This window comes from Rhinolophus hipposideros, assembly GCF_964194185.1.
Source record: "Rhinolophus hipposideros genome assembly, chromosome: 24".
Lineage (NCBI taxonomy): Eukaryota > Metazoa > Chordata > Mammalia > Chiroptera > Rhinolophidae > Rhinolophus > Rhinolophus hipposideros.
The window spans coordinates 38,270,504-38,289,678 of record NC_138070.1 but is presented as its reverse complement, the minus strand read 5'-3'; the positions used below and the strand labels follow the sequence as shown (position 1 = coordinate 38,289,678).

Below are 19,175 nucleotides of genomic sequence, written 5' to 3'. Positions count from 1 at the left end.
GGTCATTTACATGCCCAACGTAGAGCATCGTTTTTGGGAATGTTTCCGCAAATACGATAAACCTGTGTGGCACAAGACTCTGAGGTCAGTGCCAGTTAAAAAGCAAAGGAACGAAAAAACCGGAGACTGTTCTCCGCAGCCTCAGCCCCTGGATCAGGTTTCCGCCCCTCCTCCAGCCGGGAGGAGGACAGGGGCGTGGCCGAGAACGCGGCGCCCACGTGACCTGGGAGCGCCCGGCCCGCCGGGTCGCGCGATCCGCCGTCATATCAGCTTATGCCAGCGGCCCCTGATTGGCTGGCGGCTCGGAGCGGGGGTCTAGCTCCGCCTCTGCAGGCGGCGCCCGCTAGCAGACCAACGGGATTCCCGACGCGGCCGCCTGGGCCCGACCGCAGCTGGAACGGCGCGGGACCCTCCCCAGGTAGGAAGGCGGGCGGGCAGGGAAGGAGACGGCACACACCTGAGCTGGGCGGGACAGGAGAGAAAAAAGAGGGATGGAGAGAGACAGCAAAGATGGCACCCAGACGGGGAGGTGCAGGGTACCCCCGACCCTTTCTTTTCCATCTCCCTTCAGACGTTTACTGAACGCCTGCTGGATGCCGGGCCCTGGGCAGGCGCCGCCGGTGTAAGGCTGACACTGACGGCAGGACTCGGGCGCTGCCCTCCAGCAGACTGACAGGTAGGTGGGCATCCTGGATCCACGGCTGCGAGGGCTGCGACGGGGCGAGTGCGCGCGCGGCGGGCTGGCCGGCGGGGCCGGCGTGGCAAGGCTTGGGGCCAACGGGGACGGCCTCTGCTCCGCTAGAGGAGACACTTCAGGCGCCGGGGGGGCCTGGACGTGAGGCCGTGACAGGCACGCGGATGGGCTGTGAAAACAATGCGTCTTGCTGGTGTTGTGGATCTCTGAGCCAAGGGAACACTGACGCTTTACTTTAAGGCCAGACTTCCCTCTGTTCTTGGGGGGATGTTTAAAATTAGTTTCAGGTGTGCAAAACAGTGTAGTAGACATTTACACACCTCTCAAAGTGGTAACCTCCCTCCCCCAATCTAGAACCCTCTGACGTCGTATAGAGCTGTACAATTCCATTGATTGTACTCCCGATGCTGTACTCCACATCCCATTACTACACACACACACACACACACACACACACACACACACACACACGGTGCCAAAAAAGTGTATACACATTTTAAGAAAGGAAAACACTGTTAAAATTGTAATACTCAACACATACTGATATTAGAAGATGAATACAAGTCTCGTTTGACTTCTGCAATTGCAAGAGGTGCTCAAAGTGGTTCCCATCAGCATCCAGACACTTCTGATTATGGTGAACTACTGCTGGCGCAGTGTGGACCACTTGTATACCTTTTTTTGCCTCGCCCGTCCCCCATGCGTGTGTATTTAATTATAGTTGACATTCAATATTATTCAGGTGTATGGCACATGGTGAGACATCTACACAGCTTGTTTTTTAAGGGGCATAGAAGTTAGTCTGATGAACTACTCATTATCTGTGACTTTGTGACCTTTGCAGTGAGCCGCAGTTACTACAACAGTAATTTGTTTGAGGGAGGAGCAACAGTACTCAGGCAAGATAAAAATAGAGTCATCCTAGATTTCTCTCTCTTTCACATTTCAGTATCTAATCAGTTATTGAATCCTATGGTGTTTTTCACTTGCTAAATCTCCAAAGAATACATCTATTCTAACATCTTCTCTGGCTTAATCTACTATAGAAACAACCGCACTAGTCTCCCTGCTTCTCATCAATACTCCATATTCCTAATGGAATGGTTTTTATGAAATGTGGATCTGATTATACCTCTTTCCAACTCAAAAATCCTTAGTTTCTCCCAATTGTGTATGAAAGTCCAAATTCCTCAGGAGGGCATCAGATCCCTTCACAGTCTAACTCCACTTTCCTTTTACCAAGGTTCATCCTTGAAGATTTTTTTCCCCCTCTGGTTCACCCCATCACACTGTTTGGCACCCACCAACCACAGTGTGAGCCATGAATGTACCATGACCTTTCCATGCCTTTGCAGTCGTTATTGCTATTTGAAGTGGCTATCCCTAAGCTTTTCTTTATGGTATGTTGTTCAAAGCCTCCCACTGTAAGCTGAGGTAGTTGTGTTGTCTTTTCTGATTTCGTAGAATTTGCATATATACCTTTATTATAGAACTTGTCATGCTAATGTAATTATTTGTTTCTGTAGTTGCTTTACCTTTAAGGTGGATTTAGATTATATCGTTTTAATATACTCTTTACCTAGTGTAGGGTTTGATAATTGTTATTTGAATGAATGAACAATGTATGGTGAAGGATATATGTCAACATCTGGCATTTGGTATTAAAATTTTTCTTTCTGTGACAAATTGAGAAAAAAATACTTGAACTCATCACAAACAAGGGGCTAAATGATAATAAATAAAGAATTTCTGGAATTTGATTTTAAGAGACTAAAAACCCAGTGGGAAAATGATCAATGGACAAAAACAGATAATTCACAGAAAAAATATAAATTATTCTAAATGTATGAAACGATGTTCAACCTCACTCATAGTAAGATAAATGTAAATTAAATATACACTGAGATATTTCTTTGCTATCAGATTGATGAATAGTCAAAAGTTTGAGATATTCTTTGTTTGTAAGTTTATATGGAAATAGGCAGTATCCTGCATTGCTATGGGCTTGCAAAGTAGTACAGCTTCTATGAGGAGCAATTTAACAATATTTACCAAAGTTACCAGTGCAGTTGTTCCTTGACCTCTGCTTATAGAAGTTTACCAAGTAGGGTCATTGTAGCATTGTTTGTAATAGCAAAAGGTTAGATTCTATCCAAATACCTATATGCAAGTTAAATAAACAGCAGTGAGGTCACATAAAGGAACATAAGCCCACAGCCCCTTAGCCACAGTTTCAAAGTCTGGAAATCCCTGAAAACCAAAAGGTTCTGTTTGTTTGTTTTTTAAAATTTGGTATTCAAACTCATTTGATGACTAAAGCTTGATTCCAACTGGCTGAAGGGCCCATTGTGTCTTGGTGCATCTACCAGATACCCCGGCCTCTGCTGTTTGTTCATACTATTTTGTTACTTTGGGTTTAGTCCGGTTTAGTCGCATGCGATAATATAACAACTAGTTCAAGATAGCCCTTTGAATAACAATGAATGAAACATGCAGGATTAGTAATAGCACAGAATAGCACAGGGGCTGTTCTAAGAGTGCATGAGACCTCATACTAAAGAAGACAGCGTGGAAACAACCACCGCACGTGTCTTAAAGACAGATTGCTGAAGTTTTACACTGGCAGTGAGGACCACAAACACATGAAAAATAGGACCATTGGGTGGGACAGAAAATGAAGATCCTAACCATGTTTTAATTAAGTGAATTTGACAACAAGGATGTAAATAAATGCCACTGATTGCTTTGTTGATCATGAAACAAGCTAGAATATATCATGAAGAACTGCTGTTGAAGATGACTGTTAGTATCAAGAAGGAAGGATTCAGAAATTTAGGACACAGTGTGATGAAAAATATCTGAAAGGCGGATGAAAGTTATCCTGCTAAACATTACCTTGATGAATTTGCTAAGTTAATATCTGTCGAAATCTGAATGCTGAATAAATTTGCAGTGGTGATGAAATAGTTCTGTACTTGCTTTTCATTCCTAAAAAAAACCCAAAAAACGAAAAACAAAAAAAGTGATCACAGGAGAGAGATTTTAATACTAAGTAAAAGTTGATGACTGTAGAAGGTGCCAATGTTCCAAACACATAAAAAATAATTTTAGTTGGCAATGATTAGAAAAAGCCAGCATCTGCAGTTTTTGAATGAGTGACAAAATACCTGGGCATCTTTATGCAAAAAGTAACACTTATGCCGGTGGTACAAGCGCTAGGCAGGCTAGATTAGAAGACAGTTGAATATGTTTAATTATTCCTAGGTCGCTCTTTTGTGAATTCTCCTCAACTTACTGTTAAAATAATGTGTTTAGCATTTACTCTCCCCCCACTGTGACTGGAATACAGCTTTTTTTCACCCAAGTCTGTTACACTCTGGGAAAAGCAAGTGTATTGCCTGCAATAGTTAACAGAGGCCTAGGAATCAAAACTTCCTATAAGCATTCAGTCACAGAGATCTTGTTTTCAAAATTGCTAATGCTTGAAATGATATTGATCAATCAAAATTAATAAATGCTTAACATTTTAGCTGCCGATGAGGTTTGAAAATTAACCTACAGATAAAGATGTTGAAACATTTTTTATCATCCGTGAGAAGATGATGCCTGACTTCATTAATTTACACCATATGTTTTAACAGCCAAAACCATAAATAAGTCAGGGAAGGCTGACACTGAAGAAATGCTGAACACTGATCAGGATACTTGTGTTATGCATTTCTTTGGTCATGAGGAAACTGCTGAAAGGTTCTTATACATACTGAAGCGGGAGGATCGTCATAGCTACATTAATGATGATGAAAGCATGGCTATATTGTGAATACAAATGGAAAATTGCTGGAGGCGTTTAGGGTAAGGAATTGCTTAGGCAGAAACATGTTAATAAGGCAAATGACAATGGCAGAAATCTTTTCAAAAGGCTATCTTGGGTAGTGCTGGCTTTATCATTTGCGTGTCCTGATCATGGCCCATCATCAGTGTCTAATTCCAACCTGATGTATCCTCTCTAAGATCCTTAAGCAACCAGATTTATGAATATTTGTTACACGTATATGAACACATACATACACAGATATTTAACTTTGGTATGTATTTGAAAGTTTATTGAATATTTTCCTCTAAAAATAGAAATAGTAAAGTACTATTAGGTCTATACCAATTCTTTTTATTAGTTTGGTACTGCACATATAATCATATAAATTATTACCACACAAATTAACTACTAGTATTTACAGTATATCCCATTTAATGTGAATATTCATATATTTTCTAAACAAATATTTATGTGTTTAATATCACAGAGATGTTTTGAACTTTGAAAAATCTAGAAATTCTGAATTTCAAAATACATCTGAAACCAAATGTTTTATGAAAGAGTGATAGACCTATAGTATTGAAAAAGGAGGAGGTGATGACTTCCAGTATAGCAGAGTAAGAACCTCTGAAAATCTGCTTCTCTATAAAAGCAACAAAATACGGACAAAAGTTGTCAAAATCAGCTTTTTTAGAACTCTAGAAATTAAATGTTTACCACAATCCTAGAAATGTTCATTCTAGAAAAGTAGCTGAACCTCAGTGACAAGAGTAAGCTTTGTGGCATTTTAACTTTCACTATTTCCATCTCCCTTTCCTCAGCTCTGTGGTAGCCTTGAAAACTAACAGCTTTGCATCGACAGTCACTGAAAAACAGCAGCCTAGCAACCATGAAATGACAGGACAAGTTTGCAGTTCTCCAAAAAGCCCCAACCCAGAGAATTTTCATTATTTGACCCCTCTGGCAGTTCCCTGAAAAACTGTTCTCCTGGCTTATCTTTATTTGACCTGACTTAGAGCTTACTTAGGGTGACTAGTTCTGTCCCCAGGGTTGAGACAATCAGTAGTGATTGTTTAACGCCACTGCTACAGGAAGCAGTAGCTGTGTCAACAGGTGACAGTTGGCACTAACGAGACCCTGACCAAAAAACAAAAGGAAACACTGAGGAATACCCATAGGAGGCTTTGAAAAGCTCTGACATTTTATTGAGAGTCTGGAGTGATTCCCATGAAAAGGGCTGTGCGTAAGAAAGATGGGAGAAAGCCCTAATCTCTCACTTCTGGCTGACCTTGCAGGTCCGTGCAAGCAGGAAATGAAGGCTAAATCAGAGTTGTAAACTGCGTACAGAAGCACGTATGGCCCAACACACAGCATCTCAGCAAAGTCTGGGAGACTTATTGGTTTAAGGCATTTAAGGAAATCTGTCTAGTCATTTGTGAGCAGACTTCAGTAGGTGCATACAACAAGGAATACAGGTGTTATACAGTTAGTCTGGGAAAGTCCCTTATACAACAATAGCAGCATGAAATCCTAAAGGAGACGCCCGGGGAATCTGATTTCCAGAGCTGCCACATTATATTATTTAAAATGTTCCACTTTCCATGTAAAAAAAAATTATGAGACACACAAAGGAATAGGTAAGTGTGGCTTAAACACATAGAAAAAAAATCAGTCAATAGAAGCTATCTCTGAGAAAGCCAAGATATTGGATTTATGGACAAAGACTTTAAAATTAGCTACTATAAATATATTTAAAGAACACCATGTCTAAATAACTGAAAGAAAACACGAGAACAATTCCCCACCGGATAGAGACTATATCAATAAAGTGATAGAATTATTTTTTCTTTTTAAAAAAAGAACCAAATAAAAATTCAGGGGTTAAGAGTATAATTGAAGTTTAAAGCGAACCATCAGGCTTACCATAAGATTTGAGCTGACAGACCAAAGAATCCAAGAACTTGAAAATAGGTCAGTTGAGATTTATCGAGTCTGAGGAGCCAGGAAGTAAGAAGAAAAATGAACAGAGCCTCAGGGACATGGAAGAGACCGTTAAGAATAACAACAGAAGCATAATGGGAGTCCCAGAATGAGACGAGAAAGAAAAATGGGTAAAAAGGGTATTTTAAGAAATAGTAGCCCAAAATTCCTTAAAATGAATGACAAACATTAATCCGCACATCCAAGAAGCTCAACAGTGTGGAGGTTGGGGTTTGTCTTGGAGGTGATGAAAATGTTCTAAAACTGGGTAGTGATGATGGTTGCACAGTGTTGCAAATATGCTGAAAACTGAATCATACTCTAAAATGTTGAATTTTAGAGTATGTGAATTATATCTCAATAAAGCTATGTAATTAAAAACAGAAAAGGGGATGTTCTTTATATAATGATGGTATGATCTCCAAGATACATTGTTAAGAGAAAAGAACGTCACAGTGTTTGTAATATGTCACTTTTTGTAAAGAAGGAGGGAAATAAATATTTGTAGTTTGATCTTACATTTAAAAATATTGTAAGGATTCATAAGAAACTAATAAATATGATTACCCAGAGGGCTAGAAGTAAGATGATCATTGTGGTGTATAGAGACATGTTTGGAAGTGAGACTTCTCTCTGTATATATTTTTATATCAATTATGTTTAACCTACATATATACAGAGGGTGCCAAAAAATGCATATACATTTTAAGAAAGGAAAAAAATGTATTAAAATTGTAATATTCAATATATACCGATAACAAAAGATGAATACAAGTCACGTATACATTTTTGGCACTCCCGGTAGATGATATATAGTGATATATATTATATATATATAAATATATATAATATATAAATATATATATTTGTAAATATATATTTATACGTAATATATAAATATATATTTATAAATATATAAATATATATAATATATTTTTATATATAATATATATTATTTTTTTAAAGACTTTCTAAATTCCTGTTGGAATTTAGTGGGGAATCTAGTATGAGAAATAGGCTATAAGTAAGTAATTAAATATTTGAAAATTTTTATTTTAAGTTTTTTCTTTCCATTGTAATTCATAAGTTAATGTTTATTTATGTGGCTCAGTAAGTAACAGATAAAGGCAATTTGAATACCTGGAACTTAAAGTGGGTAGGCAATTTCTCCAGATTGGTATTTTGTTGTTGTTGCTGTTGTTCAAAAGTTTCAATTATAAATGAGAGATGTTTTGGAATATTGGACACATTTTCCTCTATAAACAGTGCAATGAAGAATGAGGGAGTAGATCATAAATGATAGATTCAATGGTCAGCTCACCAAAGCTGAAATGTACAACAGGATCATGGTTATAGAATAGACTTAAGTATTTGCTTAATTGACTGAAGTTTTTCAGAAGTTTAAGCATCTGGAACAGGAATGGGCAAACTGCCTTTGAGGAGCCTGATAATAAATATTTTAGGCTTTGTGGGCCATACTGTCTCAGTTGTAATGACTCGACCCTGTCTAGAGAAGCAGCCATAGACAATATATAAACATCTGGGCACAGCTGTGTTCCAGTAAAGCTCTTTTACAGAAACAGGTTCAGGGTTTGGCCCATGGCCACAATTTGCCAGCCCCTGATCTAAAGTACTGCTTAGGAGGAGAACAATAAATGTAGTCTAGTTCATAACATCAAGAATATGTCTCTCTTTGTTCTGTCAATAAGAGTGGCCTTTTCTTCTGTCACAGGAACAGTTAGTCCCTGACTTCTGTGCTTATAGTGGCAATGTAGATACCTTTTAGGGAGTTAATCTTAAGTTTCAGCACTGAAGCAAAAATCTCTGAAATGTGAATTATTTTAGGAGAGAGAGGCTGCTGAAAGAGTAAACTATTTGCCTGAATACCTGTGCCCTGTGTTCCCTGTTTTTACTTATTTGCCATGTTACCCTAGCATATAGTAGAAAAGAACACTAAGATGGAATTAGATCTGGACTTATGCTACTAGACCTTAGAGAAAAAACTTCACTGGCTTCAGTTTCTCTAACTGAGTTTTGGTGTCCTCATGCATGATATGAAGAGATTGGCGTAGAGATGATATTTAATATCCCTTCTAGCTCTAAAGATGGCATTTTGGGGATGCTGGTAGTAGTAGACTTGCACTACTTATGCTTAGTAAAGCAGGAACTTCATATATAATTTTTCTGAAAATTTTTTGCTTTGAAAACTGTCAAAGTGAGGGGCGGCCACGTGGCTCAGTTGGTTAGAGCGTGAGCTCTGAACAACAGGGTCGCCAGTTTGATTCCCACATGGGCCAGTGAGCTGCGCCCTCTACAACTAGATTGAAGACAATGAGCTGCCGCTGAATTTCCGGAGGGGCAGCCAGATGGCTCAGGTGGTTAAAGCGCGAGCTCTCAAAAAGGCTGCTGGTTCAATTCCTGCATGGAATGCTGGGCTACACCCCCTGCTCTCAAAAAGGCTGCTGGTTCAATTCCTGCATGGAATGCTGGGCTACACCCCCTGCAACTAAAGATTGAAAATGGCAACTGAACTTGGAGCTGAGCTGCTCCCTCCACAACTAGATTGAAGGACAACAATTTGAAGCTGATAGGCCCTGGAGAAGCACACTGTTCCCCAATATTCCTCAATAAAATTTATTAAAAAAAAAAAAAGTCAAAGTGAGTTAATAATTGTTGCACATGTTTATTCTTTAGGGGCTAAGATGGATCTTGTACTCAATGCTGCAGATTATTATTTTTTCACACCATACATATATCCAGCCACGTGGCCAGAGGATGAATTCTTCCGACAAACTATTAGTCTCCTGTTTATAACAAACCTTGGTGCTTATATCCTTTATTTCTTCTTTGCAACACTGAACTATTATTTTGTCTTCGATCATTCATTAATGAAACATCCACAATTTTTAAAGGTAAGTGATTTTCTTATCTATTTTTTAACTACTGTTCCAGTAAAATAACAATGTGATGAATTTGCGAGATTTTCAGTTTAAACTGGTTATAAAACCATTAAATAAAGTTTTTGAAACCATCCCTGAATGGGTTAGACACTTTTGGTAGGGCTAATCCTACTTCTCCTTCCCTTACTTTAAACAAATAGATGAATCCAACTTGTTTTTAAACCAAAAGCTTGGTATTTTGCTTGTTACATAAATAAGAATTTCTTTGCTAGGAGTAATGAATGATTAAATGCACACATTTGTGTAGTTAGCTTATGTTTGACTTTCATCAACTGAAATATGTTTTTACTATGTATATTTTTCTTTGAGTAGATGGAGGATCCAAACTCAATAGTTTTAGATTTGTTTACAATCATTTTTCTATTTCAGTTATTTGTATTTGTCAAATACAAATCTCAAATACAAATCTCCAAAGACTGGGAAAAAAAATAGAGAGGGATAAGGATGGAAGTTAATTATGACAGAAATGAATACAAATTTTGTGGGAAAGAGAAAAAGTTTGAGAATTTAAAATATTTAATGCTTTTTTGCTCAGTACAAAAGGAATGTTTTTCTTACACACCCATTCCTACATACTAACATTTTAATAGAAACAATTTGCAGGTAAACTCCTTCATATAAAAGAGATTTTAAAAATCCAATCTAAAACAATTTTATTCTAGTTTTGCTTAATATAGATTTTGTGATTTTTAAGTGTTGGAAATTTTGTTTTCAGAATCAAGTCTATCGAGAGATTATGTTTACTGTCCAGGCATTACCATGGATAAGTATTCCCACTGTTTCATTGTTCATGCTAGAGTTGAGAGGTTACAGCAAATTATATGATGACATAGGAGAGTTTCCAAATGGTAAGTAAATAATAAGAATGTCAGGCACAGATTGGTTTTTCTAAAGAACCAAATCTTCTTTTTTTAAAATAATGACAAATTGTTCAGTTGTTTTTTAATGTTGTTTTTATGCACATGTCTTACCAAATGTATCCATGTCTTTAAGTTTATCAATTTTAAAGTCTTTGTTTTAGATGAAATTGTGCCTCGGGGAAGATCGATGTGATCAGATATAGGCTTTCACATTCATTTCCTACCGTATTTCCCCGAAAATAAGACCTAACCGGAAAATAAGCCCTAGCATGATTTTTCAGGATGACATCCCTTGAACATAAGCCTTAATGCGTCTTTTGGAGCAAAAATTAATTAAGACCCGGCCTTATTTTCGGGGAAACAGCATTATCTGTATTGAATTCAAACTTCTAAAAAAAAAAAAAAAAAAACTTAAGTAATACATGACAATTATAGAAAACCAGAAAATATATTTCTCTTAGCAATACATATGCCCATATTTCCATGTGTGTAAGTATTGGCATTACATAGTATATTACAGTATCTCGTTGTATATAGATAGCCATAGTTTATTTAAATAAGCTCTAATTTTTAGACCTTTACATTTTTCCTTTTTGTCTATTATAAACAGTCCTGCAGTAACTAAACTAAATTTTTGTGAAATTCTGAAATTATTTCATCCAGATACATTTCTAGTATCTGGTATTAGAAAGTAAGAATAATAGTTAACATTTATTAAATGTTAATAAGTACCAGCTACAGTTTTAAGCTTTTCATATATATCAGACCATTTTATTCTACATCAGTTCTATGAGGTAGGGACGTTTATTATGCTCCTTTTATAGGTGAGTACATTAAGCATACAGAGAATTTCAGTAACTTGCCCAGGTTACTCCACAAATACATGGTGGATGTGGGACTGGAACCCAGGATTGCTGGCATCAGCACCCGTGCTTTCTAAGTAACAGGTTAATTAGTTAAAGAAGGGAACAAAAATCATACACTAAGGTGATGAATTGAGTAGGCTTTGAAAAATGGGTAGGATTATAAGTGAAAATAAAAGGAGGAAGGGCATTTTAAATATGTGGAACGGTATCAGTAAAGGTACAGAGGTAATACTTTCAAGATGTTGGGAGGACATTGAGTAAACCGGTCTGGTTACTATAGGAATGGATAAGGTTGGAAAGATCGAAAAGGGTTAGGTTATGGAGTAAATGTTCAGCTTAAGGTATTTAATGGAAAATAAAATTCTAAGCAGGGAGGTAATATGTAAAGATATGTTTATGAAGGATAAGTATTAAATAGCATTATCCTTAGAGATTTAAATAATAAAGATGCCTCAGGGATATTCTTTTTCTGTCTCATTAATATCTTAATAGTTTAATTAAGAAATGTTTTAGATGGGACACTTCCAAGTTTTTATATGAGAGAAGTGAGGAAATGAGCAGATTCCAGAGAGTCAAGGGAGATTAATTTATAATATGGTGAATCAGCCAAAACAGATAGTTTATAGTGTTTGAGTTTAGGATCATATTTTGCATTTAGACATATAAAAAGTAAATTCTGACTCTTGATTCTGTTATATCACTTCTAGGTTGGTTTCAACTCATTGTCAGTATACTGTCCTTCCTGTTTTTTACTGACATGCTGATCTACTGGATCCACAGAGGCCTCCATCACAGGCTTGTCTATAAGGTAGGGTCATTTGTAGGGGAAAGGACAAAAAGTATACATTTTAGCAGATATGTTTATAAATTCTGTTCTCTGTTTCCAAGAATTTCTTCCAACTATATTAAATACTTACACAGCCATAGTCATAACATGTACCAGGTACATTTTGTTTGTGTTCTTTATGGGTTTGGAGGGTTTGTGTTAAAAGTTTACTGTTTGGCGGTAAAGAAGGAAGGCATTTTATAAAGTGATTTGGCTAATTTCAAAGGGGTTTTAGTTAGGTCATTTCGTACATGAGTATGAAAAACCAAGTTGAATGTTGCGTGGGGTAAAATATGTGATGGTAATGGTGTTTTTTTCTTATATAGCGCATACATAAACCTCATCATATCTGGAAGATTCCTACTCCATTTGCAAGTCATGCTTTTCACCCTGTGGATGGCTTCCTTCAAAGTCTGCCTTATCATATATACCCTTTTATCTTTCCATTACACAAGATGGTTTATTTAGGTTTGTACATCTTGGTCAATATCTGGACAATTTCTATTCATGATGGTGATTTCCGTGTCCCCCAAATCTTACAGCCATTTATTAATGGCTCAGCTCATCATACAGACCACCACATGTTCTTTGACTATAACTATGGACAGTATTTCACGCTGTGGGATAGAATCGGAGGCTCGTTCAAAAATCCTTCCTCCTTTGAGGGGAAGGGACCACTGAATTATGTGAAGAAGATGACAGAAGAAAAGTGCAAAGGCCATGCAGGAAATGGTTGTAAAAATGAAAAATTATTCAATGATGAGTTTACAAAGACTGAGTAGATTATTGCCCAATTGTTAAATATTAATATTTCTAATAAGGAAAAATAATCTACATACAGCCAAGAGACATAGTGAGTAAATGATATCATTTGAAAATCAATATTGTGGGTACTGCTGAGGAATGATCGTAATGGTAGGTCAAGGTGAGCACCATGATTTTAACCTCATGCTTAAAATACTAGATGTTGGCCTAAGGAACAACTTGTGTCTTTCTATCCAGCAGCTTTGTAATTTGTGTAGTCTCAACAACCATTTCAAAAAGATAGAGAATAAAGTATTGAGGAGACTAGGTTATGCCCTTTCATCTTAGTCTACCACATCCATTAAGAAAAATTTGTTGTGCTTATTAATACCAAGACTAAGTACCATAACAAAGAAATGCTAATATAAAGGTGGTTCCTTGTTTCAGGAATGGCTATATCTTCAGTATTGGTATGAACGTTCAAGTGGAAACATCATTGTGGAAAACAATACTGATGTACCATATTAGTGGTGCTGTAAATGACCTGATACATGGCAGGAGTAATGAGGTTACCACTTCCTACACATAGGAAGCTTCTTCTCTGGGACATTGTCAAATAGTACATTTTCCTCATGAATGAGTAAATTGGAATTTTAAAAAATAATTGGTACTACCACATTTAATCCAGATCTGGGGTTATTTAACTAAAGATTTTGATGGTTATTATATAAAACCATTATTTAATAAGTCTAAAAATATGGGAATCTGAATATATAGTAGTCTCCTCTTACTCATCAGAGATATATTCCAAGACCCCCAGTGGATGCCTGAAATTTCAGATAGCTCCAAACACTATATATACTATATTTTTTCTATACATACATAGCTATGATAAAGTTTAATTTATAAATTAGGCACAATAAGAGATTGACGACAATAACTAATTAACTGCTGTAGTTAAAAAGGGAAGTTTGATGCCCAAATAATATATTTGACATTACTGATTTTTTAATTAAATTGATGCACTGCACTTTCGATGTTTCAATATTACAAACCTTTAATTTTCTATAAAAGGGAGTAATTGCCAAATATTTAGGCCTAACACTGAAGATTAGTTTTGAAATACGTATTATTCTCCTGTTTCTCCCTTCACTTTTCCCGATTTCCTCTGCAAAAAGATTTGACAAATATTTTTATAAAGAAATTTTGTTTGTTGTAACATAAATATATTGGAAAAATGATTTGCAAAGACATTCTATAAATGATTTATATAAAATCAATAAAAGTTGATTATGTTATAAAGCTGTATCAGTTGAATATTGTAACAGCACAAAGTATTCTTTGTACAAATTTTATATTAATTTGAAACCACAAAAATGATGTGTGTTGTCAAAACTGTTCTAGAATGTCCCCAAATGCTCGATGTCAAGAGGGAGAAAGAGAAGGAGGGTATCACATTCTTTTTATGTTTCACATTTTTATTAGATTTGAGTGTTTTAACAGGAGACCAGTCATAAAATTCAATGCTTGGGATCCAGAAAAAAAATGGTTTTGTTCTCTCTTTGAGTTAGTGTCACAATATTTGTCTTACTTAAATATGAGAATCTGGGAAACGTGTCTAATTTTGTAGCTGAGAGGACAGTTTCTTGAACCATTAGCCAGTTTGCCATACCCATGTAATTTATTCCCCTCTTTTTGAGGGATCCCATAAAAGTATTGCAGAGATGAATGAATTCAAAAGTATTTCAAGTTATCCACTCACTGGTTGTCTTTGTGTCTTAAATTCCATAACTCCAATTACGAGTGTTAAAGTTTCCTCTAGATGCTTCTTCCCGTGTAGCTAACAGAACAGAAAGGACATCACTGATGGAGACAGGGAAGCTTCCTCAAAGGTAATCAAACTGGTCTCTGCCCTGCTGTACTTTTTCTTAAAATCTGGTCTTCTTAAGCAGTATTATGTGAAACAGTCCTAACATTTTTTTTGTTTGTTTGTTTTTTTGTAGACTACCATCACATTCTCCTATTTGACCTTAGAGGAACACAGAGAATATTCATGGAAGTGAAGATCTAAATTCCCCCCATAGGAATATCAAGTGAAAGACTTTTTGCAAACTTGGCTTTGAAACCTTTCAAACTTATAGGGTAGAAAGGGAAAACCAAGATTATATTTTGCACTTTTATGTTAAAAATTGGGAAATGGATGGAGGTGGACGATACCCAGAGACCTTTACTGAATCCTTGTCTTCCTCCCTGTGTCTGTCTCCCTGTGTCTGGATACTGTGAGTTCCTCTTTCTCATCACCCTGTATCATGTTTCTTTTGCCTCCCATCTTCAAGGAGTCAGAGACAGATTTGGGAGGGAATTATGAGTTCAGTGTTAGTACATGGAGTTTATAGTGCAGGCAGGTTGTTTATATAGAGATGATGTCTGGGAGGAAGATGGAAAGTAGGGAGAAAAATCAGAACAAAGATATTTGGGATTAACTCATAAGAAAAGTTTGAGTCCATGAGATTCATTGCCAAGGCGAGCATGAGAAAAGCTGTCCAACGAAACAAACTTTAAGGGGAAAAGAACTTCCTTTCCTTGTCTTCCTAACTTCAAACTCAAAACACTTGACTGGCAGTCTTATATCAGCATTTACTGCTTTCTTTCATCATTGTTATGTGTACCCTATTTGTTCTCGATCCCAGATTCCTTCAAATTAAAAACCATGTGTGAATCGTCATTGTATTGACCATGTGCCTTACAGAATGCTCACGATATGGTTGAGGTTTAATAAATACTTTGCTGAATGAATTACTGAAATGGAGGAAATGCCATTCTCTTCAATAAATATTTAATGAACTCCTATGTGTCACACACTGCACTGGGTGCAAAATTTAATCCCAGACTTTTTTTTTTTAAGGAAGCTACTTTTTTATTTTATTTTTTTTAATTTTTACTGGGGGATAGCGTGTTTCTCCAGGGCCCATCAGCTCCAAGTCGTTGTCCTTCAATCTAGTTGTGGAGGACACAGCTCAGCTCCAAGTCCAGTCGCTGTTTTCAATCTTATTTATTTATTTATTTATTTTAAAGTTTATTGGGGTGACAATTGTTAGTAAAATTACATAGATTTCAGGTGTACAATTCTGTATTACATCATCTATAAATCCCATTGTGTGTTCACCACCCAGTCAATTCTCCTTCCATCACCATATATTTGGTCCCCCTTACCTTCATCTCCCACCCTCCTCCTCCCTTACCCTCTGGCCATTTTCAATCTTTGGTTGCAGGGGGCACAGCCCATGCAGAAATTGAACCGGCAACCTTGTTATTGAGAGCTCACACTCTAACCAATTCAGCCATCCGGCCACCCCCCAATCCCAGACTCTTATTAAACACTGCTTTTTTAGGCAACAATTTGTTTCCCATTTATTCACTAGCTGACATTTGCTGTGTGTCTTGGGACAGTCACAAAGAGAACTAAAGGACAAAGACAGTTCCTACATCAAGGATAGACTATTCTTTTTTTCTCACTCAAAGTCACACCTTCCACTAGAAACAAAACCTACCAGTACTCTGGATTCAGACCACATGTGAATCAGTAATATGGGTACGGATTAGAGGGGTGAATGAATCTGGAGTAGTTATATAACATAGTGTTCTGGGTTACAAAAAAATCCTCACAGTTGTTTGATTACACAAATGACAAATCTAGGAGGATATAATCTATAACTTTGGCTGAAATGTAATTCATCTCAGAGGAACTGTAGAAGCGAAGAGCTTTGGAGTTAAACAATTTGAATCCTGCACTTGACAGGTTGCACGATCTTGGTCTCCATCTGTAAATTAATGAAAATACTACCTAACTAATAAGATTAAATAAATTAGAAACACAAATGTCAATGGAGGCTTTTATTCATGTAAACTGTGCTTAATACCTCTTTCTAGGGTCAATGATTATTGTCATTATGCCTAGGGAAGACCCTCAGTAGAAATCAATCGCAGGGAGAAAAAAGCCTAGATACCTTCACCTTAAAATTGGAGGGTGAGAAACACGAGGTGAACTAGAGATCCCAGGGGGTCCAAAGGAAAATCATACAAGTAAAACTAAAATTACTACATTATTTCCTGTAAGTTTTCTTTATAAGAATTGAAAGATATCTAAATTATTTGTTGCTAAATAATTTTACTTTAAAAATGTGTTGCTTATAAACCATAAGAGCAGTCTACAAGATTTTGAGGTAAAGAGTAAGAAACAGCTTCCCTGAAAAGTGAAATAAATTCAAGAAAGGCAAGAAGGAAGTATTGTTTGAACCATATTGTCAGTGAGCTTTACTGTCAAAGCAGGGTTTGGGTATGGAAAGAAAAATACTTCTAAATGCTTGTTTTAATATTTGTTTTATTAAAATGCATTTAAAGCAGTTTTTCTTAAATCTCTAAGCTCAACTTGGAGATATTAAGATATAATTTGTATAAAAGTAAGAAATTTTCATTTCTTTGATTAACAACTCAAAATTGATCAATCAAATTCTAAACATTTAACATTAATTACTTGATTAATCATTAATCACATTTTCTTAAACATTTGACAAGAGATTTAATGTATTTGATTTCATCCCCCAAAAAGGCAGACTTGTATACTTAATGGATTTTTCTTAGCCTCCTTGAAAAATCACGATTCAAACATACTTTAACATACTTAAACACAAAATAGTATAATGATATCAAAAGTTAGTCATTCAAATATTGAAGTATTCATACTATAGATTTATTCACATCTCATGTTATTTTTTATGCCTTCGTCTATTTTAAGCTTGTAATTTTACTAAGCCATTTACTTAGATGAAAAGAGCCACCTGACAGGCTATCAAAGAAACAAGTAAGAACCTAGAAATTTAGTGCACATTCTACTATTTGACAGCAATTGTAATGACTTTTGTCTGCCCCTTCATTAAGATCTTTTTTCTTTTAATCAACTTAATGGAGGTATAATTGACTTACAATAAAATGTACCCATTTTAACTATATATAGTTCAATGAGCTTTGACAAATGTGTACACCATGTAACCACCACCCCAATCAAGATACAGAACATTTTCTTCACCAGAAAGTTTTATCTCCATTTGCAGTCTTCCCAGTCCTCTGTCCCCAGTCCTAGATAACCACTGATCCATTTTCTGTCACTGGAGATCAATTTTGCCTATTCTAGAATTTCATATGAATGGAATCAGGTGGTAAGTACTCGTGTTTAGTTTCTTTAGCTTGCCATATTTTGAGATGCATTTATGTTACCGCAGGCTCAAAGGGATCTTGCCTACATGCATCCAAGCTCAAAGAAAACACAAGCAGGGGTTTGTAGCACAGAAAGTAAAGGTTTATTGAAGGAGTTGGTGCCAACTCCAGAGACATAAGTGAGGTATTGCTCTCAAAGTCCTGGCTCCCAGATGGCCTCTAGTGGTTAGGTTATGTAAAGGAAAAATCATTCATCATGGGAACTGTGGGAACCAGGGCTGGGGACTACTGACACGTCGGGGCTCAGGCAGGGAGCAATTGATCACGGGTTCAGGTCCTGGTGTCAGTCATGGCATATTCTGTCTGGTTTTCAGGGGATGTGATCCGTGAGACTGTTCCACTCTCATGAGTCTGGAACTGAAACATAATTGAGGCCACGGCGTTAGCTTTGTTGTATTAAAACCTTATTCATTGTTTGAGATTTGGTTATTGTATTTTGGTCGTGGTTGATAGACCTGAAGCTTTATTCTTAAATGAATTTGATGTTGACCAGAACCTAATGACGTAAGGGCTTAATGATTAAAAGGATTGGACATACAGTGTATGTATAGGTAGGAAGGTCTAGGGAAAGAATGCAAAGGGGTCTTAGTTCTATCAGGCTAAACAAAGCTAGCTTGGATTAAAGCAGAATGTATGCTAAAGAAATGAAGTTCATGTACGGTTATGTTTATGCTGTTACGTATGTCTATAGTTTGTTTCTCTTTATTCCTGAATAGTATTCCATTGTAATATCACAATTTGTGTATCTTGATGGATATTTGAGTTATTTCTAGTGTGAAGTTATTATGAATAAAACTGCTACAAACATGTATGTACAAGTCTTTGTATGGATATATTTACTTTTCTCTTTGGTAAATACGTATTGGTAGAATTACTAGGTCCTGGGATAGATATATGTTTAATTTTACAAGAAATGGTGGAACTGTTTTCCAAAGTGGTTGTATCATTTCACATTCTCACTACCGGTGGTGAGAATTTCCATTACCTCCACATTCTCACTAACAGTATCATCAGTCTTTATTTTTAGCCATTCTAGTGGGTGTAGTGTCTCATTATGGCTTAATTTGTATTTTCCTATAACTAATGATTTTAAATACCTTTTCTCCTGCTTTTTGTTGTTTTATGTTTCTTTTGTGAAGTATCTGTTCATCTTTTGG

General features: G+C 36.5%; 1 protein-coding gene across 2 annotated transcripts; it reads left to right on the top strand.

Moving 5' to 3' along the window:
* The first annotated feature begins 212 nt into the window (after nt 1-212).
* Nucleotides 213-18,834, top strand: SC5D (sterol-C5-desaturase). 2 transcript variants are annotated; one of them, XR_013992458.1, is made up of 7 exons: nt 213-418; nt 572-676; nt 9,183-9,400; nt 10,164-10,296; nt 11,882-11,982; nt 12,327-14,636; nt 14,748-18,834. XR_013992458.1 is itself a non-coding variant. In XM_081036697.1 (6 exons), exons 3-6 carry the CDS (start codon nt 9,191-9,193, stop codon nt 12,780-12,782), a joined length of 900 nt encoding a protein of 299 aa, XP_080892823.1. In that variant the 5' UTR covers nt 213-418; nt 572-676; nt 9,183-9,190; the 3' UTR covers nt 12,783-15,591. The 2 variants fall into 2 exon arrangements, 1 of the variants encoding a protein (XP_080892823.1); XM_081036697.1 differs by having other exon boundaries at nt 12,327-15,591.
* The last annotated feature ends 341 nt before the right edge of the window (nt 18,835-19,175 follow it).